The sequence below is a fragment of the Amphiura filiformis genome, chromosome 6 (genome assembly GCF_039555335.1).
Source record: "Amphiura filiformis chromosome 6, Afil_fr2py, whole genome shotgun sequence".
Taxonomy (NCBI): Eukaryota; Metazoa; Echinodermata; class Ophiuroidea; order Amphilepidida; family Amphiuridae; genus Amphiura; species Amphiura filiformis.
The window spans coordinates 20724728-20746350 of record NC_092633.1 but is presented as its reverse complement, the minus strand read 5'-3'; the positions used below and the strand labels follow the sequence as shown (position 1 = coordinate 20746350).

Below are 21623 nucleotides of genomic sequence, written 5' to 3'. Positions count from 1 at the left end.
CTAATGATTGTGAGTTTGTATTAGTCTAAAATTCAATTGTGCTGATTTCAACACGTCACAGTTAATGTGAGCGCAAAAAAATAGCAAAAATGTTTATCTGCTGGTTTAGAATACGGATGGAACGAAATTTCCCTGCGTAGACATATTGGAGGGATAAGAGTTTTTTAGCCTTAGCCTAGCCTTAGCTGGCTAGGCAGGTGTAGGTGACAAGCTACGTTTGACAAAATCAACATTTCTCAGAAAAAAATGGTTATTGCACATCCCAATCAGGATCTAAAGCAACACAATCTCAATTCATACTAACCTGTTTCATTAAGAAGACAAAATACGTAAAAGGCATCAATATCATCTCCGGGTTCGGTAGGATCAATTCGATAGAGTCCATTAGGAAATTCTGGTTCTGCTACCATTATGTCCCAGCATGTTTTATGGTCTGTGAGTATTAAAGACACTAGTTAGTAAACAACATAAAAAACAACAGCTAAAAAAAGGCAAAATAAAAGCTAAGAAAAACGCATTTGAGTAAATATGGTAAGGCGTCACGTCTAATTTGGTTCTATAGCAATATCGGTGCCCATAGGTACCGATAGCTTTTTCTATCATACCCCGGCGATGTCATAGATTGCATCAAGCATAATAGCCTAATAGCATTTGCATATGATTGTATTTAATACAAAACAAAGGCACTATTCAAAAGTTAGTCAACAATAGCGAAAGATAGAAGAACCATCGGTACCTATCTGGGCACCGATAGTGTCATAGGACCAAATTAGATGTTGTGCCTAAATAATATGAATCTGGTTGTTTTTAACACAGAAGGACAAAATAACCACGATAAGGGCCAATACGTGATCTGACATTTGTGCGTAGGTTTAGTGACAAAAAATGTTGTTTCCCGTTGTGATTAGCTTTGAACATTTCTGCTACAGCCAAAAAACGCGCTTCGTTTCTCTAAACGCAACGACAAAACTATAGTCTGGCCCTAACCGCTTAAAACGATTCCCATCAACTTACTATGTATATACATAAGAAATTCACATAATCCAGTGTTATCATATCCATCAGTTGCGTTACAAGTTATCTCCGTACAACCCAGCGAAAACACTGTAGAATTTGCAGCCGAACATAAGACATCTCCTACCATGCCCGTGTTGTCCCATGCCTGTGGCAATGGCCAAGATGTGATTATTGATATGGCATTATCATAAATTGCAACTGAATGATTGGGGCATGTAAGTATTGGCTCCTCCAGGTCTGAAAATAGAGCAAACATAGGAGAGAAAAGATTGCACTGGCCACTGGCCCAAGATCTTCTGCAATCTTGGGTCAGTGACGTGAGAAGTTGTATGATTAAAACATAGACTGCTGATGAATAAGCTACTGTATTGCCCACTTTCATTGATACTACTTCTGCAACTGTTTCTTCTAAAACGACACACTACTGCTTCATTTAAATCTTCTTACATTTACTACCGTTACCGTTACAGCTGCTACTGCTAGTGCTACTGCTGTATACAGCTATTGGAATCATGAGTAAAATACTGAACTGATCGACTGTTTTAATTGGGAGTATTTGTCCAATCTCATTTAACGTCATCTGGCAACTGCAACGATGGTATTTTCCGGTGCTGATAGTAGTCAGCTGACGTGTCAATCAGCAAGGAATATTGATGATTGATGATGATTTCCAACTAACGATCAACACCGGATATGTATTTGTACATGTTTGGAGTTGCCAGATGAAGTTCAATGAGTTTGGCCAAAATATTCTCTATTACGTATTGGTCAGTCCAATGTTTAACTCATAATATAATTGATTCTACGACTTGGTGATTCATAATATACACCACCACCACTATTAAAATTTACCTATGACGGTTATGCTAAAGTTGCAGTCGTTAGTATTTCCAGCAAAATCGATCGCTGTACAGTTGACGATTGTTTTACCGATGGGAAATGAACTTCCATTTGATGGTATACATACAACAGTTGGAAGGTACCCAGAATTGTCTGATACACTGGTATTCCACACAACAGTAGCATCAGGCAAATTTACATCCGTAACAAGGGTCTGGTTATCAGGACAAATAATATCTGGACTTTCTTGATCTGAGATAAACAAGAAAAACGAACAAGATAAGTTCATATAGAATAAAGAAGGAATTAGTATCTTTGTTAATGAGACACAACAATAGAATACATCGGAAATTCTTCGAGGTACAATTAGAGGTAGAGTTACGTTCAGGTTTAAATGTTGTTAGGGAATGGTCGACATGGTCAACTGGGCCCTGAAGAGAATTGATCAAAAATTGAATTGAGTTGGCTAGTTCACTAGGCTGTCATTATACATCGAGGCAGTATGTAACCTATGATGTAACACAAATGGGTCTATAAGAGTTATTGCCGCCGATTTGGTTGACAAAGAAGGTGAAACCTAATGATTTGTCCATGATAGTGCTTATATTGAGGGGCGGTCCTTTTAGGGGTTGCGTAGATGTTATTTTTTGTATAACAGTATCCTATAATTAAAAAAAACTATTTGTAGTAAGCATAAAACAAGGAGGCTACGTCGCTCCCATACTGTTCTAGATTATTCGTGAATTTCATCCTCACCGGTGCCCTTTGGTCTCCATATTAGGTTTACACTATGACATACACTATACTACTGAAACAAATATTAGGCTTTTCCGTTCTATTATTTCGAGATGGGTGGGAGATCTTTACCACTGGGGCAAGTTTGTATTGTAGATATGTTCTTCCCCTGAAATAAGCGTAAAGAATGATCCCACGAATAGCCAAAGTCATTTTGGATTTCCGAATTATTAATCAACCCATGCAACATGCTCCTTACCTATAACAACAATGTAAAAGTTACATATTGCAACGTTGCTTGAATTATCTAACGCAGAACACAGGACCTCTGTCTGTCCAAGAGGAAAATATGAAATCGTCGAGAAAGAACAGGTTGTAGATGCATAATTCGAATTGTCATATACGTCTAGTAGTGCCCATTCATGTAAAGATGTCGCGTTACCGAGATCAGTTAAAAGTGTAATGTTAGAAGGACACTGGATAACCGGTGGTTGGTCATCTGCAGAAGATTTAAAAAACTATTATTATGTAAAAATTATATTTACATGGCGAAATTAATATGCTAATTAAGCTTTGTTTACAAATCGCACGGTTTTAAATGTACTATCAGTGAATAAATGATAAAAAATTGTAGGAATATATTAACATTTTGTTGTTGGTTGTCGGTTGGATTAAAAATCGAAGAAGGGAAAGTACAAGAAAACATTGCGTTGCTGTCAGTCCGTACAAACAAAAGCCTTCAGCATTGACTATCTTTCCATCTGGCTTCCGGTCTTATCACTTCCAGACTATGTTGTAATGAAAGACAGAGATAAAAAGACTAAATCGCGTCTGACGTCAGGCCATTATCGCGACGTGATTGGTTGCCGACCTGGGCAGTACGGCATTTTCTGTCGAGTTGTCAGAATTTCAGACGCGAACTAGTCTTTTTATCTCTGTGTTTCATTATAGCACACATGTACTTCTTAGACACCGCGATTTGATCCTCTAACGCTATCAGTACCCGGTTAGGTACCGATGACTATTTCTACCACACCCTGGAGATGTAATGCATTGTATCAATCATAATATTTATCATTTGCATAGTGTTACCGTTTTTCATTTAAATAAAAACGAACGCACTATACAAATGTTCGGAGTACGACGGAAAGAGACACCGGTACCTAACGAGGCACGCCGATAGCGCTACAGGACCAAATTAGATGTTGTGTCTTACAAAATACAAAAATCTTATTTCAATAATGATTACATAATTGATTAAACCAACCACCGATAGTACCTTACTGTATCATTCTTTTCCACGTGAAGCTTTAGTCGAAGAGTTGAATTTCAAAATCAAACTTACCTATGATTTCAACAACAAAATCACATGGGTCAGATTTGATAAATGAGTCTTCTGCATAGCAAGTAACTTGATTATTTCCGATCACAAAGAAATGATCCTGACCAGGAGAGCAAAAGACCTCATAGTCGTACATTGCATTGTTTTGGATGTCAAATGATGGCCATGGTATGTTGCTGCGTCCTGATTGGCCGATATCTGCTACTATAGTGACGTTGTTAAGACAGATGAGCGCAGGATAATTGTCTATAAGAATATATTACATGAAACGTAAGAATTTTATCCAAAAGCACATTACACATGTTACATGTAAAACAAAGACAGTTAGTAAGCAGTCTTAGTGCGCTCTGCAGTAATCAGATGACTAGACGGTCTTTTTGTGTTACATGTTTATTTGATCTTGGATATTAAACACCTCGAAGTTCATCGTGATTGGGATTATTGAGGCGGAAGCTCTTATAACGTAGCCCAAGCGGTTCGCAAAGATAGCATATCTTCCAAATGTCATAACAGGTTTACTAAGTAGTTATTATCATCACTGCTAAGAATTCGTAATATTCTTTATTTTGAATGAGCATTATTGTTGTTATATTAACAGCTAAATTAATATCCTTATCACTTTCTACACTTACAACAAGGCTGGTGCGCCCATTTTTGGGAGATACCAAATTGCCAACAGTCCCATGGATCATACAATGACGCATTGGATCTTTGCTGCAAATAAAAACGTAATTGTTGTAGGATGTTATTGCTGGAGCTATATAAAAGATAATTGTAATAAGAAAGAATTACATTAGACAAAAGAAACAAATTAGTTCGATCTTACTATCGATCATCGATGCAAGGCCGATCCTTATTACTTATTAAACTAATTAATTGACTATTATTAAATGTGATAACATATGAATCTTAATATGTATTGATATTGATCAATATAAATTTAGCATAATTAATTCTCATTAATTCGTTTAAATAATTCCCATTATTACGTTGTTAGTTCATTATTGATTCTGGTGCCTTACCGTTACGCATTGGAAAATTAAATTAATCCCTGTATTGTTTCTTCTTTTGTACTTTTAATGATTGTGTTTTTTATTAACTACTCCAAGTACTTTTTCTGGCAAATTACAAGTATTAAAAGTATTACCTTTAATAACACCTTTTCGGTTAAGACAGATTCATAGTACAGGTATTTAGACGCTGTAGTTTGTTTCATAACATCGTCTGGAAAACTCGCAGATGTAGCACTGTTCAGTTGACATATTTTGCTGTTTTTGTTGAACGTAAATGACACACATCCTATCTGTTTTTGGCAAAGTGCCAAGCAATTATGAAGTTGGTACACGGAAGAAATGCTGCAAATCTCGTGCCGAACCAGGTGCAAATTAGGTAACAATCTATACCTGCTTCTTTTAACTTCAGGTAACGGTTCGCTGGGGCCAAACTTAGTACAGTTTTTAAAACCAAATATTATTGGAGGTATTAGTAAATAAACAGATAGATGGGTAACTAAATTCCTGAAGAGTTGGTGATGTTTCATTTTGGATATCTGTTTCTGTTACCTAAAACTCATAGTGCAACATTCCTATACCCAGTATAATCTGTAAAATTAAGTATTAAAAACAATTAGTACGTCTGTTCCGATTTCGAAACAAGGGGCTCTGTAGTATATTTTTGTATCTTTTACGATATTTGCTCTAGTTAGTTTTAAGGCTACACGATCCGTTGTTGGTCGAAGCAGCCAAAAAATCGATTTTAATTATCAAACGCAAAGGCTCATTCTACATATCATATACTTTGACAACTTGCTTGATTTATTATTGTGAATAAGTTTTGTTTTACAATAGCGTTGTTGTTTCAGCTCTCTTTAAAACTGAACTCAAGAACCACAGGACCCAATAGAGTATATCTGTGATATTTGAATTCTTCTACACACTCGCTATGAAATGATCAATGCAATTTTGCAACAGTTTAAAATAATTCCTAACCTTCAAGCGTACACTTCATATAATATGTATTATATTATCGTGAATATAGAGTATCTACTTGTGGCTACTATAACAAAATTGAGATTGTTGCATAGGTGGCAAAAGACAAAACACCAAACTTCCAAATTTTTAAGTTGTATTGCTCCAGCGGTTTTGACATGAGAAGCTAAAACGTCTCCAATAATGCCCCATAGGATAGTACACACACTTCTGTATGTACTATCCTATGGGGCATTGTTATTTTTTTTTACGTTTTTGCTTCTCATATCAAAACCGCTGGAGCAATACAACTTAAAAATTTGGAATTTTGGTGTTCTGTCTTTCTGTTACCCATGCAACAATCTCAGTTGTTTCAAAGTTCTGGGTAGTTACCACAATTCACAACGCTATTGTTCACACCATTCACTCAGAACGCCAGTCACTCGCTGGCTATTGTATACATGCTCACTCAGTCATTTAATAAGGCATGCACTAATTCAATTCCATCCGCACAGATCGCATTTGGTGTTGAAATAAGTGAGCTACACCAATTTCAATTTAACATAAATTTTCTCGGCCAAATAAATAAAAAGTAATAATTTTCATTCTTTCAGTAAATATCAGAAGAAACCCATAATGCTTTTTATTTCTGGTGTGAAATTTAGTCGTTTAGTGTAAATCAAAACGGATATTATGACAAAACTATAATATAATACCCTTACGATGTGCCTTATAGAGTTGGGAACATTTTTTTCTTTAGCGGACTATATTAGTTTGAAACGCTAAAAAGTTAAGCCAAAAAAAGCTCATGTGCTAAGTTTAGGTATGTAAAAATCAAGATCTTACCGTTAACCGCAAAAGACACAATTTCATGCCTAATTTTAATACCAGGATTTTTTAAAAGGTATATCCAAGGACTATAAATTAATATCAAAACAAGAAGGTAAATCTCTAAATTGTGTTGATTTCAACATGTATCGATCGACTTTTTGCACGACTATGCATAGCATAGGTTGGTCAGTAGCACTCTGAGTGCATTGTTTGTTAAAATTTATTGGGGTAATGAGAAAATATGGGCATTCTTCTGATTCCGAAATCATGAAGAAAAATAATGGGGACGAGGCTGTTGATCGGGTCAGGCCCCTGTAATAGAATCACCTTATTTTTATGTGAAATAATCAATCGCTCATTTGTAAATATTTCTAAAAGTACAGAGTAAGATGTGGCTCCAATGAAAGATACATGTAATGCATTTTAACTGTGTTTAGGAGAAAGTAATAGATATTACTAAACATTGGGAAAATTCAAGGCGTATCAATACATTCTTAAGCCCGTTTAGTACGAAATTATAGCTCACCAGCAGAAAGTACGTATGGGTTTCTGAAACATTCCACATCAAAGCATGTCTTCACAATCCATCATTATCCATAAGAATAATATTCAAAATAAACAGTAAAAAAAATGATGCTTACCTCAAGATATCATAAGATGAAAGCTATGATTCTAATACTCTTCTGCATCTCCATTCAAGTGATATATTTCATCGCTCGTGTTACACCTGGCACGACCTGACACTTGCTGATTTTTTTTTTCCAAATAGAACCAACATAAAAGCAATATCAATTAAGTGATTGTTGATTAGAAAAAGCATGAAAGCACTTGGTTGCCAGGCCAGAAAATACAATTACTTTGATGATTATATTATTTATTCATGCGCACCTAAATCCCGGGTGTAAATTAAATCAAGAGAATTAATTGATAAATATTAGCGTTCAGTTTTCGTTTATTCTATTTTAAAGTATATTAATTTTGTACTGTGTGCTAGTTTGATAATTAGTTTGATAAAAAATTATCCCGGAAAAATTATGATTTGGTGTGAAGAACGAAATATTATTATATAAAACATTTCGTTTATATTTTTATATATTTGTTTAAGGGAGGGTTTCGCTATTGGTTCCATTACTGGAACCAATTTTCACATTTTTCCTATTTGCCATAAGGCCAAGAAACAAAATCTTCGCTTGCCCTCCAGTGGGATTTTTGGGGTAGGTGGGTCGGTAGGTAAAATACGTCAATACTTGACTTCAGACCTTCAATACGCAAGATACACCATAGAAATTTATTCAATTAGAATGACTGCATACTTACAGGCATACGATGACTCCAAGTTTATTGGAAACATTGATGCATGAATGGATAGTTATAAATGTAATAATGAGTTTACAGTAACGATTTTCTTCTTAAGAAAAATGTTGTTGCTTTGAAATTAGACACAGAAAAAGTAATATAAAAGCATTAAAATTATAAACTAAAAACTAAAAAAATTTAAAGGCTAAACCTGATTTTGGGCAATTTTGGGTCGGTCGGTGGAGGGCAAGCAAACAAACAAACAAAAAAACCATTTGGCCTAATATGTAATGTGATATGTGAAACCCTTCACATGTCGCAACTACAAGATAATAAAGGTTAAGACTCTCAATTTTTTTTCAATTCTTCTTTTGATGTTGAAGTCACAGATACAAAATAAAAACAGTTCTCAAAGAGTTCTAAATGTCCATACTTTTGTCTATAAAAATGTGACCATGTGAAGGTTTTCACAGATCACATTATATATTGTGTGACAAAATTTAAAACTCAACGTATTACTTTGATCTAGTTGCCACTGGCAGTGACGTAACTACTGTTGGGCATTTGGGCCTCCGCCCCTAATAACTAGGCATTTAAAATAAAAATATATATATAAGGCCTTCAAACATATAAACTCTTGTAGCACTGCACCACAAAATCCACCCACCCAACTACTTATATTGATTCCTTCATCACACACACATACCATTATTCCTTCGAAGCTTTGTCATTCATGCCTCGGCTAGAATCAGAAAGAGTGCCTTTTGATTTTTTTCATATTAGATTCAATAAAGGCACATACATGATGAACATGAGTGATATCCACGTCATTAGTGGTAGAAGAGAAGCGAACCGATGTTATTGTCTGCTATTTTTAGTCAAAAACTTCATTAAATATTTAAAATATAGAATCCTCTTGTGTAGCTTTTGACTTCAATAGCTCATTTTCTTCAGGTGGAGTTTAAAACTACATCATATAGCAGCGTTATGTATTCTTCTCCCGTGCATTATATTTCACTAACTATCTTTCATAGCCATATTATTTGAAACCTGCACGCTTTTAAAACAATGTAAATATTATCTGAGACCGCCAAATAGATTTTTGATTATATTTCACACAACTTATAACTCTTTTTGTTTTTGTTTTTGGTTGATTTGTATGGCGCTTTCAACTACTGAGGTTATTTGCGCCAGTACTCACTCCTTTGTCAAGTTGCACCTGTATAACTCCATTCAGTCACAATACGTAATTATCTGCTTCACTGCATCTTAGTTATTTCTATCTTCTTTATGCCACGCTCGTTGTACAAAAAAATCCAGATTTTTTCCTCTGTCTGCATGGTAAAAACCAAACGGTGTCTCTTCAGAGCCACACCAGGCTGAGTCAGCCGAGGAAGGGCTAAAACGTGGTCAAATTACTTTGCATGCTCCTCCGCTAGCTTGACTTCCTCGCATCCAAGCCTGTTCCCCAGAGCCCAAGTTCTTTTTCTTTTTCTGTGTGGTGGTAGATATTGATGAGAAAGTAAAATCCCGAAAATTTGAGCTTCATACTCTATTTCGTATTCCCGTGGCATCAATTTGAAATTTAGGGGGGTTAGCATAAAAAATGTGTCGCAACGCGAAAGACGACGTTTGGAGGTCCATAAATGTATAAAGGAACCCTTTACAACTTTATCCTGGGGTACTTATTTGTGTAGAATTCAAATCCGGCATCAGAAAACTTGTACCGCCTTTACTTTAAAAGATATAGGGCCTTCAAAATGCAACTTCGTCCATCCAGGACCAACTTTGGGGGGTCAGATCTCCAAAAGTAAAAATAATTTTATTGTCCATTTTTTTGCCGGTCAGAGCCCTTTGGTAGGACATTACTCTTATCCAATATTGAGCCTATTAGAATACTTTTAGCTGAGATATTACCCATGCAAAATAGTATGAAGCTCAAATTTTCGGGATTTTACTTTCTCATCAATATCTACCACCACACAGAAAAAAAAAATTGAAGAGGTGCTGCGGTGCACATCCCTGGAGTTGACATGGAATGGGTCCGTGGAGGTTTGGGTTGAGTTGCCCGCGAGCAAATTACTATGCCAGCTCTGCGGGCCTTGCTTATAACTCTCTCCGCTTGATATATTTACCATCAAAGAAACGAATATACATTCTGTGGTGTTAAAACAAATTGTGTTCTATTTGGAGCTATTATTGCCATAATTTATGCTTAATAAATTAAACATCTAACGAGAATAATCGAGTTTGTGTTGATTAAAAAGTTCAAAATATTACATATATGCACGAGGACATCATTACAAAACATTCAGCATTTTACAAATGAAATAGAGTAGACCTATCTCTAAATTAATAAACATCAACACAAACACTGACGCAAATTATCATGATCATGTTTTATAATACTGTATAAATGGTAAGATTCCAATGTCGCGTGTTTTAATACAAGAAGATTTTTTCCCGTTGATATTACAGTCATGGACAAAAGTTTGGAATATTTTTTATTTTTGTATCAAATGCAGTTTTCAATCATACTAGGAACAGGTTTATTGTTCTGGAATAGTGCTCAGTTGAATTTAATTGAAAGATATAAGTATCCTTTGATGTTTACATCACACAGTTTGTCAATTAAACAGAGAATTACCTGAGGAAGCACATTACAATGGAAGGATCACACAATCGCAACATTTTTAGCGGACTCTTTGTATCACAAAATGAGATTAAAGACACTAGCAAATTTTATTGTTTAAACAAAAACTCTCACTGTGACATGTTCAGATAAGTAATTTCTTGCTTGAGAAAACAAAACCCAATTTTTGGTGTGTCCATCCCTTGCCAGCTCAAGGTCATATACGCGACGTTACATTCCCTCGACCAGGTTTACCAAGGTTCCTTGTGGAATATCTCGCCGGCAATCAATGAGGGCGTGTCTAAGTTCCTACAGGGTGATTGGTTGGTTGTCCATATTACCTATCCTGCGGGGAACCTCTGCCCATAAGTTCTCTATAGGGTCAATACGCCTATTCTCGGTCACACGCCTATTCTCGGTCAGTTTTACCGCTGACGATCGTTGCTGAAATTTTAGCCGTGTCTTCCGAACTGTGCGACTATAAATCATTTAGCCGTACCGGTGCTGCAGGTTTTGGTGACTTTTCAAGGTCACGGCAGCACAGTTCATCTCAAATAATAGATTTTTAGATTGTATGGTGACCTGAAATATAGGCATTTAAAAGAAATAATGACATCATTTAAGAGGTAATTAAAATGGTGATTGTAATATAATCAGTGATGCGAAATTGTACATGCATTTTACCATGTTTTAAAGCTGTAAATTTAACAAGTTGATCCATCTGCATCGTAAATAACACCATAGCATATGATTGGTGTTGTATTTATGTAAATTCCCATAGAAACAGGGGTGTCCGAGAATAGGTATACGAATTCCGTTGGCATTCCTATTATCGGTCAGTGTTCCTAGTATGAGCTATGTTGACATCGTTGTTGCCATGTTTCCTACAAATGATCATGCATGAGCACATGAGACGTGTTGCATAAAATTAGGCCTATAGCCATTTGTCGAATACAAATGAGCGAGGAGAAATTATTTCTGACCGTCCCCCTCCCCTCCTCTACCCCTTCCCCCATCCGTACCCTGTCTTATTTTCGAGCTTTTTCGGTCGGAAAAATTGGGTCAACAATCCGGGTCAACAATGTCACATTTCTGTCGGCAAAAATGGTTCCTGCCCTGAATCGAGAAAGGCGCTATAACTGAGTTGCGCAGATAACATACACTATCTCCTCGGGCCTACACGTGCTATTAGCGTAATTTTGTCATTACTTTATATACCGGTACATGTTAGCACAAATAGCACCGCTATTTTAGCGCTTATTTTCATGGGTGTGCTATTTTTTTGAGGACTTAGAAAAAAAGGGACATTAAAAAATGGCTTTAAATGTTAATATTAGCGCAATTATGCTATTTTTGAGTTCTCCTATACTTGGAAGGGTGTTATAGCGCTGTTGTGCTATTCTTATGGTTAGGCCTTATAGCGTGCTATTAGCGCTATGGTGCTATTTTTAAAATGGTTTAGGCCTTATAGCGTGCTATTAGTGCTATTGTGCTCTGGAAATTGTTTTGGCCTTAGGGGCATATAGCGCGTTATTATCACAACAATGCTATTTTTGAATTCTAGTAGGCCTACACTTGGAGGGGTGCTATTAGCAATGATTAGCGCTATTATGATATTCTTAAAATGGCTTAGACCTTATAGCGTGCTATTAGCGCTATTGTGCTATTCTTCAAGGGGGCACAACACTAAATCCTTCCGCATTTGGTGTAACCTTGTATAAGCCTAGTTCCGGTTAAAACTAGCCCATGAGCGAAATGTATCAGACTCTCGAGGGTACTAAATTTAAGTGAATCGTGCTTGTTTTTATGGGAACAACAGAGTATAGGACCTCAACATTAAAAATATGTTCAAAAAATGTTTCAAATCGATTGTGAATTAGTGACAGGCTGTCGGAATAATATCAAGGCCGGAACTGGTAAGGATGCGAAATTGTCGGCTGAAATTCGTGAGGGCACTGTTCAGGTGCCTGTAGCGCAAAAAAATTGACTTTCATCGCTTGGAGGGGCGCAGAATCGATGTTAAATTGGTCAATTTGGCGCCGCCTAAGGGTGGCGCCCGGGGCATGTTTCCCCTCTGCCCCCCGTAGTTACGCCAATGATCTGCACTGGTATTGATACCAAAATGAATTCATTTTCATCAGCAAAACTTGAGTTTTGGTGACTTGAATGTCCCCTATCCCTTAATATTGTCATATTTTACGCTGTTAGACATGGAATATTAACATTTTCGTATATTTTATGTCTATCTGCCTGACAACTAATGCTTTAATTGCTTTTAAAATAATACTAGAAAGTTAGCTATATTTTGTTACCAACTGACTTAATTTTCATCAGTAAAGCTTGACTTTTGGTGATTTGAATGTCCCCTACACCCTAATATTGTCATATTTTACGCTTCTACACTGGAAAAATTGATATTTTCTTTTACATTTTAAGTCTATGCAGCTAACAACTAATGTTTATTTTGCTATAAAAGATTACAAGAACCAAATAGCTATGTATTGATGCCAAAATGAATAAATTATAATGAATAAACATCGAGTTATGTTGGGTTGTACGTCCCCTACCCCTTAATATTGTCATATTTTACACTGTTACACATTGGAAAATTAAAAAATTTTCACACTTTATGTCTATCTGATGGTTTTTCTGTTACAAATAATACTGGAAAGTTAAAACAATCAATTAGCTACATGTTGATACCAAAATGAATTCATTATTATGAGTAAAGGTTGAGTTATTGTGGTTTTTATTTCCCCTAACCCTTAATAATACCATACTTGAAATTTTTATACATGAAAAATTAACCTTTTCTCACATTTTATGTCTATCTACCTGACAAATAATGTTTGATTTGCTTTAAAATAATACTAAAACATTTGAACAATCAATTAGCTACATATTAATTCCAAAATGAATTCATTATCATGAGTTGAAGTTGAGTTATGATGGTTTATATTTCCCCTACCCCTTAATATTGTTACACACGCTGCTACATGTGGAAAAGTAACTATTTTTTTTACATTTTCAGTCTAATTTCCTGACAAGCAGTGGTTGATCTCACCCCGCACATAGAAATATTCAAAATATTACATGAATGGTAACTTACCAAACAAATTTTGTTAATGGAACTTATATAGTTCAGCTGAGTGATACATGTATTAAGACACGTAAAACACCCCAACCCCGAATCCTATACACCCCACCCAAACCCCCACATACACACCCCCACCTACCCCAAACCCACACACCCCAAATCAACATGCACGCAAACATGCACTTATATAAATATTTGAACTAAAACATCAATGTTTGCCTAGATATGCTTGATATTAAAAACAAAATTAAAAGATGGAGCTTAATTAATTTTGAAAATAGAAATTGGCACAATAGTAAAATTTGAAGCCAGTGCCACAAAAACACCCACCCTACGCATTGTTGTGAAAAATCTGATTTTTCACTAGTGTATGGACTGGCCACTTCCAATCACCTAGGAAACCTAGGTTTGCTTTCAAATAATACTAGAAAGTTAGAACAATCAATAATTAGCTACATATTCATACCAAAATAAATTCATTATTATAAGTAAAAGTTGAGTTATGGGAATTTATATCTCCCCTACCCCTTAATTTTGTCCTATTTTTTGTGATTTTATGTGATTATACGGCCATATATAAAATGACCTTTAAAAAAAGTGTTACCACAATTTGAGACCACTACTTACCTAGCAGTGATCTAGAGGGTCCATACTAACTACCTATGGTGTCAAACCTTGTATGTAGTGGGGGTGAACGAACTCCTTATTTAGGGCCCCTGTGGGATCTTGCTCCTGGACTAGTCGGGCGTGCCACCGCATTCCGCTGTGCGCTCCCACAAAATAGGACCACCTCGTACCCCGAAAATGTTTGCCAATAAACCGTTTTGAAAGGATCGCTCCTTGTCAATATATCTGAGAATACTGCATATGTATTTTATTATGGGTTTAAGTTATCAAAACTGCATTATACCGATCAACCAGGCTTCCAAAAGAGAATGACCGAGAATAGGTATAGAAAAACTATACGGTGACCGAGAATAGGTGTTTAGTGACCGAGAATAGGCGTTGTCGTCGACTTTGACCTTTTGACCTTGTACTTCCAATACAAGTTCAATGGAAGATGTCATGCAGGGTATGTTAAACGGGGTGTTGTGTGGAATGCACGTTCCCATATAGCTAACTTTTATAATTATTTACGCAAGAAATAGAGCGGGTTGTTTCTTAAGTGACCGAGAATAGGCTTATTTACCCTAGTGTGCATATCCGGGCTCAAAGCCAGCCAGTCCAGGTGTTCTACATTCTCATTTTCAAGGAATTCCCTCACGCGCAGGGCTCTGTGCCCCGTATAGTGTTGTCATCTTGGATCACGAAATTTTTCTCGAAGTCTCTTCTTGCAAACGGAAATATTTTGCACCTTATGTAATTCCTAAAGCGGCACCAATATCCTTCTGTTTGTAGCCGCCATTACGTAAATCAATGACACGGGCGTATAAATCTGCGCTCAACTCGTACACCATGATCATAAATATCGTATATAACAGACAGATGCAAGAAAGTAAAGCTGGTTTCTTCAAACCGTAATGCAAAAGCCAATGTTACCTTATGAATCATATCGCTAAATTAACTGTGAAAAGGATGCCCGATGGTTCAATGGTCAGGCATAAGAAGCCATTGTCCTACATTGCGTATTGTGCAGTAGCGTAGCCAGCTGGGGGCAGGTGGGTGCCCCTCTGACAAAAAAAGAAAGAGAAAATCAGGAGGGCAAAGGAAAAGAAAAGGGACAAGGAGCCCTTTTCTACCCGCAAAATTCAGCCCGATCATGTGTACGATCAAATAGTGTAAAATACAAAATAGTGGAAAACACCAAAACGCCGCACATCATCACATTTAGCCTTTTTTGAAGCTCGAAAAGATACAGTCTCTATGTATGCAGCTGTATTTTTTTTTTCGTCTGTGCCCTGGAAATTTTTACTTTAAACCCCCCCCACCACCACCAAACAAGCTGGCTGCGCCCCTGGTATTGTGTGATATGGAATGGTACCTGGTAAATCTGCACTTAAAAACATGGATATGTAAAAAAATTAAAATATTCCAAACTTTTGTCCATGACTGTATTGTATAATATTGTATTTTCTCATCTTCTTTGCATTTTCGCCGTCGTAGTGCGATGTCAAAATTGATCGTTGCCAGGTCAACTGGTTCACGCTCTCTGTGTTCGGAACTACGATCAAAATGATCACACATAAAGTCAATTGGTTGCTAACAGGTATGCAAAAAAACACGTAAACCAATTACTAAGCTATAACGTATGGCAATCGATGCATTCTTACAGTGTTTAATTTAAGATATTTTCCCTTAATGATCAAACTTAAATAATGAATGCAGCAATTAATATTACCTGTTGTTTTAATATAACTAATATTATACTCGAAATATATCCAGCTACATGCATTCTTGCCTTCAATCTAGGTCAGTGGCCTTACAGTTTTTTAATTTAAGATAATTATTTTCCCTTAATGATCAAACTAAAATAATGAATGCAGCATTTAATATTACCTGTTGTTCTAATATAACTGATATACTCGAAGTATATGACGTATAATGTACTCTAGCAAATGGATTCGTCAAGATATTCGCACTTGCCATGAAGTTATTGCATTTAGCCCTGGAGCCAAACGGCTCTCAAACTCAATGCAATAACTCCACGGCGCGTGCGATTATTTTGACGAATACTACATTGCTAGAGAGTACATTATACGTCATATACATGCATTGCACTCATCAGTTCATGAATTTTTCCATAACCTCTTCTTTTACTTGATGCAAAAAATGCATTAGTACGCAACGTCACTGCCATATGATACTGGATCATCATTGATATCTATATTAAGTCTTAAGAATCTTTGATAGCATGTATATCAGCGCCGTTTTGGTTTTGTTTGTAAAAATCACTATTGAAATAGTAAAAAATGGTAAATAGATGAATACACAGATTGCAGGATGCGTCACTCTCATCAATACAAATGCACTAGTAATCACAGGTCAAATATCAATTTTAAATATTATTTACATTAAATAGAAAGCAAATTTATACTTCTACGCTACTCAAATTTGGTACACTCACCGGAGCGCTTTCACCGGGTCAACCGGCGTCTTCAGCGGATGTTATTGCTCTGAAGATTGTTGTTCAGAGCAATAACATCCGCTGAAGACGCCGGTTGACCCGGTGAAAGCGCTCCGGTTAGTGTACCAAATTTGAGTAGCGTAGAAGTATAAATTTGCTTTCTATTTACGTTTACCGCTACGTATGAATATACATCATTATATTATTTACATTGTTTCTGATATAAAACAAATTTTCCGTTACGAATACAAAATAATATCAGTTAGGTTTTTAATAAACCATACATTTCTTATAGTTTCCCTTCTTATCAAACACAATTTCCATTCCTGATCATGACCATAAGTAAACTTAAGTAAGTTAATGTCACGTCAGCCATTGCATTCCAGTGACCCTACAGTGTATTGAACTTTTTCGCCAAGACTTCCTGTTTCTCCGAGACGTAGTTGCTTCACAGGAAGAGTACTTTTGTCTGTCAACTCTCCTTCATCTTGATTCCATTGAATAAGGTTCCAATCACAATCACATTTATACAGGCCGCAATCTATACGAAAAGGGAAAGAAAAACAGAACTGTTTTACTTCATTACGTATAGGCAAAGCGTTGTATTAAAGAGTGGACGGAAATCACATTTGAGAGAGCGCTATTGGTCGGTACAGCTAACCGTTACTCGTATGAAGACATGAATTCATCGTCTAGAATCTTGCAAATATTACATGATTGATCAGACCTAACCTATTTCGAATGTGGGCAAAATCAAAATCAACAACTTCTTTCCAAGATTATGTCTACTTACTTTATTCATTAAGAGTCATTCAGTAATATATGATTGTATAGTTCCCTTACCACCAACTTGCCCGCATGGACATCCAGATGTTCCTGTTGGTGTTCCCCAGTTTTCCATTTTCTGATTATCTCTAGAAACCCACCAAGAGTGCAACACTCCATTAAACCACATTGCAGCCATCCAACATCGCAGTTTAATTCGCTGCTTACAATTAGCTGAAATATCTGTCAGTGCAATTATTTGAGGCATGCTGACTTCATAGGTTATGTCAAGTACGTAACTACCAGGCTGTTCAAAACCAGAAATTTCTTTTGTGGTCTCTTTGTTATGGTGGACTCTAGTTGTACCTGTCGAAATAAAAAGTACTTATTGTGATGATAGTAATTGTTTGATCAATAATTTTTGTTTGTTTTGTATATTGATCGTTGAGATACTGTAATTGAAGTCGTACCTGTAGCCATTTCACAATTGATTGAAAAGGATTCAACACCATGGGTGGGACCATCAGGATCAATCTCATATAACCCGTCCACTACATAGCCATCATTTTTCCAGTCTTGGCAGGATAGATCTGAACGATTTGAGTATATAATAACTCTCAATAATCAACAATTTATAACTGCAATTCAGCTTGCATAATGCATTTTAATTATTATGATAATTATGAAATTTCCATGTTTAACAATATTATTGATTCAATTAACTATAGAAAGTGGATTGCTGTTTACACACGAATGCTTAAAGCAGTGTTCAACATCCATCGGAAACAGCGCAGTAATAAATAACATGTATGGAGACATTTCAAGACTCTCAGAGAAGATCCGAAAAAGAAGAACACGTATCGATATCGATGGATAGTGCTTCAGGAGTATTATGCTAATCCGTTGCCAACCTAATCAATAATTGGATAGTGGACTGAATTCCCGGAACTGGATTTGTCTGATCTGGGAACGGGAGAGCTGTAGGTCGGGAACAACACCCGCTCTATTCAAGTAAGCATGCAACAACTAAAGGACACATTTATTAGTAATAACAATCGTAATTCAACATATTTATGAAATTTACTTACAAAATGGAATAGGTTGTGCAGTGGTCTTATCCGTTATAGCTACATTCGTTGTCGCACCTTCAGCAATAAGTGAGGTTTGTGTTATGGAAGCTGTGCCTGACATTCGATTCGTCGTCATGACGTGAGAGGGTGACGAGCTAGCAGATGTTGACTGTGTAACCAGATCATGTGTAAATATTGAGTCAGATGTCATCGAAGTTGTCAATTGTGTAGTCCAAGGTTGTGTGGGGGTTTGGTCTGGCTTCATCGTGTCTGAAATTATCAACTGTGTGGTCAAAAGCTGTGCAGGGGTTTGGTCTGATGTCATTAAGTCTGGATTTGTCAATTGTGTACTCGAATGTCTTGTAGGGGTCTGGTCTGGGGTCATGTGGTCTAATGTTGTCAATTGTGTAGTCAAAGGCTGTGCAGGGTTTTGGTCTAGCGTCATCGCGTCTGAAGTTGTCATTTGTGTAGTCAAAAGTTGCATCGGGTCTGAAGATGTCAATTGCATTGTCAAAGATTGCACAAGAGTTTGGTGAGTTGTCATCGCGTCTGATGTTCTTAATTGTGTAGTCACATGTGCTGTAGAGGTTTGGAGTAAAGTCATTACATCTGATGCTGTCAACTGTGTAGCCAAGGGCTTCGAACATATTGCTTGCCATGTAGTTATCATTTGTGTAAGCAACGATTGTATAGATGGTAAAGACGGTGTGAAATTGGTACTGTGATGCGTGGACAATGCGTATGTGTATATCGGTCTTGTATTACATGGAGATTTCGTCATAGCTAGCAGCAAGAAATCATGAGAACATATATCTAATATATATAAGGACTATTAGCGTTTACTAAATGTGATTTTCGATAATGAGAAAATCGAACATATAAGATATGCTTTAAGTTTAAGTTATATCAGAAGTAATTATTACAACTTACATTTTTTGGTTAGTATGGAGCCCTGCAAAATAAGTAAAATATGAATAAGAATGTTTTTGTTAACATCAATTAGTCAAATATAGAATAGCGGGAGTCTTCTCTTGATTGAAATAGAAATAGCATTATGTAAGCTCTAACTAATAGTGAATACTAGAGTTTGTACAAAATTCCAAAACAGACAGGTCTTTTGGGGCGTTACGGCGGAAACCGGTGCCCAGCAAACACAAAACGTTTTGACATCATTCGCGAAAGGTTATAAAAGGTTGTCAGAAAACGTTTAAATGTCGGGTTATATAAGGGTACATTAATGGTATAAAACGTTTTCATAACATTAAATAACATTTGTTGGTAATTTACTGCATATCAAACACAAATGTTTTACAGAAAACATTTAAATGTCGGATTATATAAAGGGTATAAAAACGTTTTAATAACATTCCAAAATGTTTTGAAAACTTGGTACAAATCATTCTAAACATAATGTTATTTTGGGGTTGAAAAAAATATTGTGCAAAAAAATGTTTGCCCAAAATATTTACAATAACGTTTTTAAAATGTTTTCACGACCTTTATATAACCCAACATTTAAATGTTATTAAAACGTTTTGTAAAAAACATTTTAAGAACATTTCTGTGTTTACTGGGTGCAAATATTTTAACATAATGTTATTTAAGTGTTGACAAAATATTTGGCCAAAAATGTTTGCAAAAATAGTTTACAATGACATTTCGAAAACATTTTAAAAATATTGTTGTAGTGTGTTTTCATACAAAACGTTTTAAAACGATTTCATGACCTTTATATAACCCGACATTTTAATGTTATTAAAACGTTTTTACCTAAACCAAAACCCAAAAAATAGTTATATTTAAAATGTTTAAAATGTTATTTAAAATGTTTTAAAAACGTTTTTGTGTTTGCTGGGTGGTTCCGCCGGAAACCTTTAGGAACCGGCGGTGAACCGGCGGTCGAGTTTTGATTTGACCTCTAGAGCTAAATGAGTTACCTGATTGCACATATACGTATTTGATATGACAAAATGATCATAATCAGCATCTTCTACCATGTCGTCTGTATGTAATGTTTTTGTGACGTCATTCAAATGACATTCTTGACTGGTTTTAAATAGTTGACAGAGACACATCGGGTATTGGCGATACATCGTGTAATGCAGCGAATACGACTTGATATGTGTGGTATTTCAGCAATGGAATGGTTAACCAGCCTATAAAGAAAGTATTAGTAAAAGCTTAAAATTCATCATCCAGATTACATGTACTTCTATAATGGAACCAAATTTTAACGATGAAATCTAAAAAGCATATATAAATTTTATATAGTGAAAATATATCTAGGTTTTACAATAAGGTGTTTGACACAAGTGGCGTACCAGATTCTAAAGTTGCGCCACCTGAAAATGTCATGACAGACAAGAGAAAGAGAAAGAAAGACTATCCCAATTAGTTTCCGTTGTAAGTTTCAAACTACGTTTGCTTAACAAAATGTTTAAATATTTTCAAACTTTTATGAGTTTCATCTCTACTTAACAAGCTTTTTTTGTAAGTTGCATACATAGTTGTTACTTTTAATTTGTTCAAATAAAGTCTACCTACAATCAATAAGTTGGTAAACACGAGAACGGTATTATTATAGTTGTCCACTCGGCTTTCTCGAGACAGTTACGTGTGTATTACACACGCATTGGCAAAGGCTGTGCATCTGAGGCGCGCAGTGATTGTGTCCTACAGATACACCGCATTTGGTCGCGCGTGTATCACACGCTTGGGCTACTGTCTCGAGAAGACCAACAAAGACTATAGACACGTTCGCTGAAAATAAAATAAAGACACTTTTATCCGCGTACAATGAAAAATGATTCTTGTTTACATTACCTAGTATCTCGAAGGGCGACAAACACAACTTGTTGAGTATTCACTTCAGAACAACCTGCTGTATCATATATCGCACACATACTTGATGCAACCAGAAATGCTTGGAGCAGAACATAAATACGATATTTATAAACATACATTGTG

At 36.0% G+C, this 21623-nt stretch overlaps 2 protein-coding genes and 1 long non-coding RNA gene across 3 annotated transcripts in view; all 3 read right to left on the bottom strand.

Annotated features, from left to right (window-relative positions):
* LOC140154400 (uncharacterized) overlaps window positions 1–3694 on the bottom strand; it is a 36295-nt gene extending 32601 nt beyond the window's left edge. Inside the window, exons 1-5 of the mRNA XM_072176968.1 lie at window positions 3685–3694; window positions 2852–3091; window positions 1870–2109; window positions 1015–1254; window positions 305–433 (exon numbers count right to left, since the gene is read on the bottom strand). Coding sequence (XP_072033069.1) covers window positions 305–433; window positions 1015–1254; window positions 1870–2109; window positions 2852–3091; window positions 3685–3694 — 859 coding nt within the window. The remainder of the gene's footprint in view (window positions 1–304; window positions 434–1014; window positions 1255–1869; window positions 2110–2851; window positions 3092–3684) is intronic.
* Window positions 3695–3943: 249 nt separating this feature from the next.
* On the bottom strand, window positions 3944–7482 carry LOC140154225 (uncharacterized). Its single transcript, XR_011859269.1, has 4 exons — window positions 7374–7482; window positions 5082–5535; window positions 4567–4648; window positions 3944–4180 (listed from the first exon to the last, which is right to left on the bottom strand). It is a non-coding gene; the product is annotated as an uncharacterized lncRNA (long non-coding RNA).
* A 9455-nt stretch (window positions 7483–16937) lies between these two features.
* On the bottom strand, window positions 16938–18152 carry LOC140154224 (neurexin-4-like). The gene is made up of 3 exons (XM_072176827.1): window positions 18057–18152; window positions 17665–17952; window positions 16938–17362 (listed from the first exon to the last, which is right to left on the bottom strand). The coding sequence occupies exons 1-3, from the start codon at window positions 18064–18066 to the stop codon at window positions 17190–17192; spliced, it is 471 nt and encodes a 156-aa protein (XP_072032928.1). The 5' UTR covers window positions 18067–18152; the 3' UTR covers window positions 16938–17189.
* Window positions 18153–21623: the final 3471 nt, after the last annotated feature.

Coding starts and splice junctions, on each gene's coding strand:
- LOC140154224 (XM_072176827.1), bottom strand. Junction 17,363..17,664: donor TCCATGCGGGCAAGTTGGTG/GTAAGGGAACTA, acceptor CTTTTCGTATAG/ATTGCGGCCTGTATAAATGT.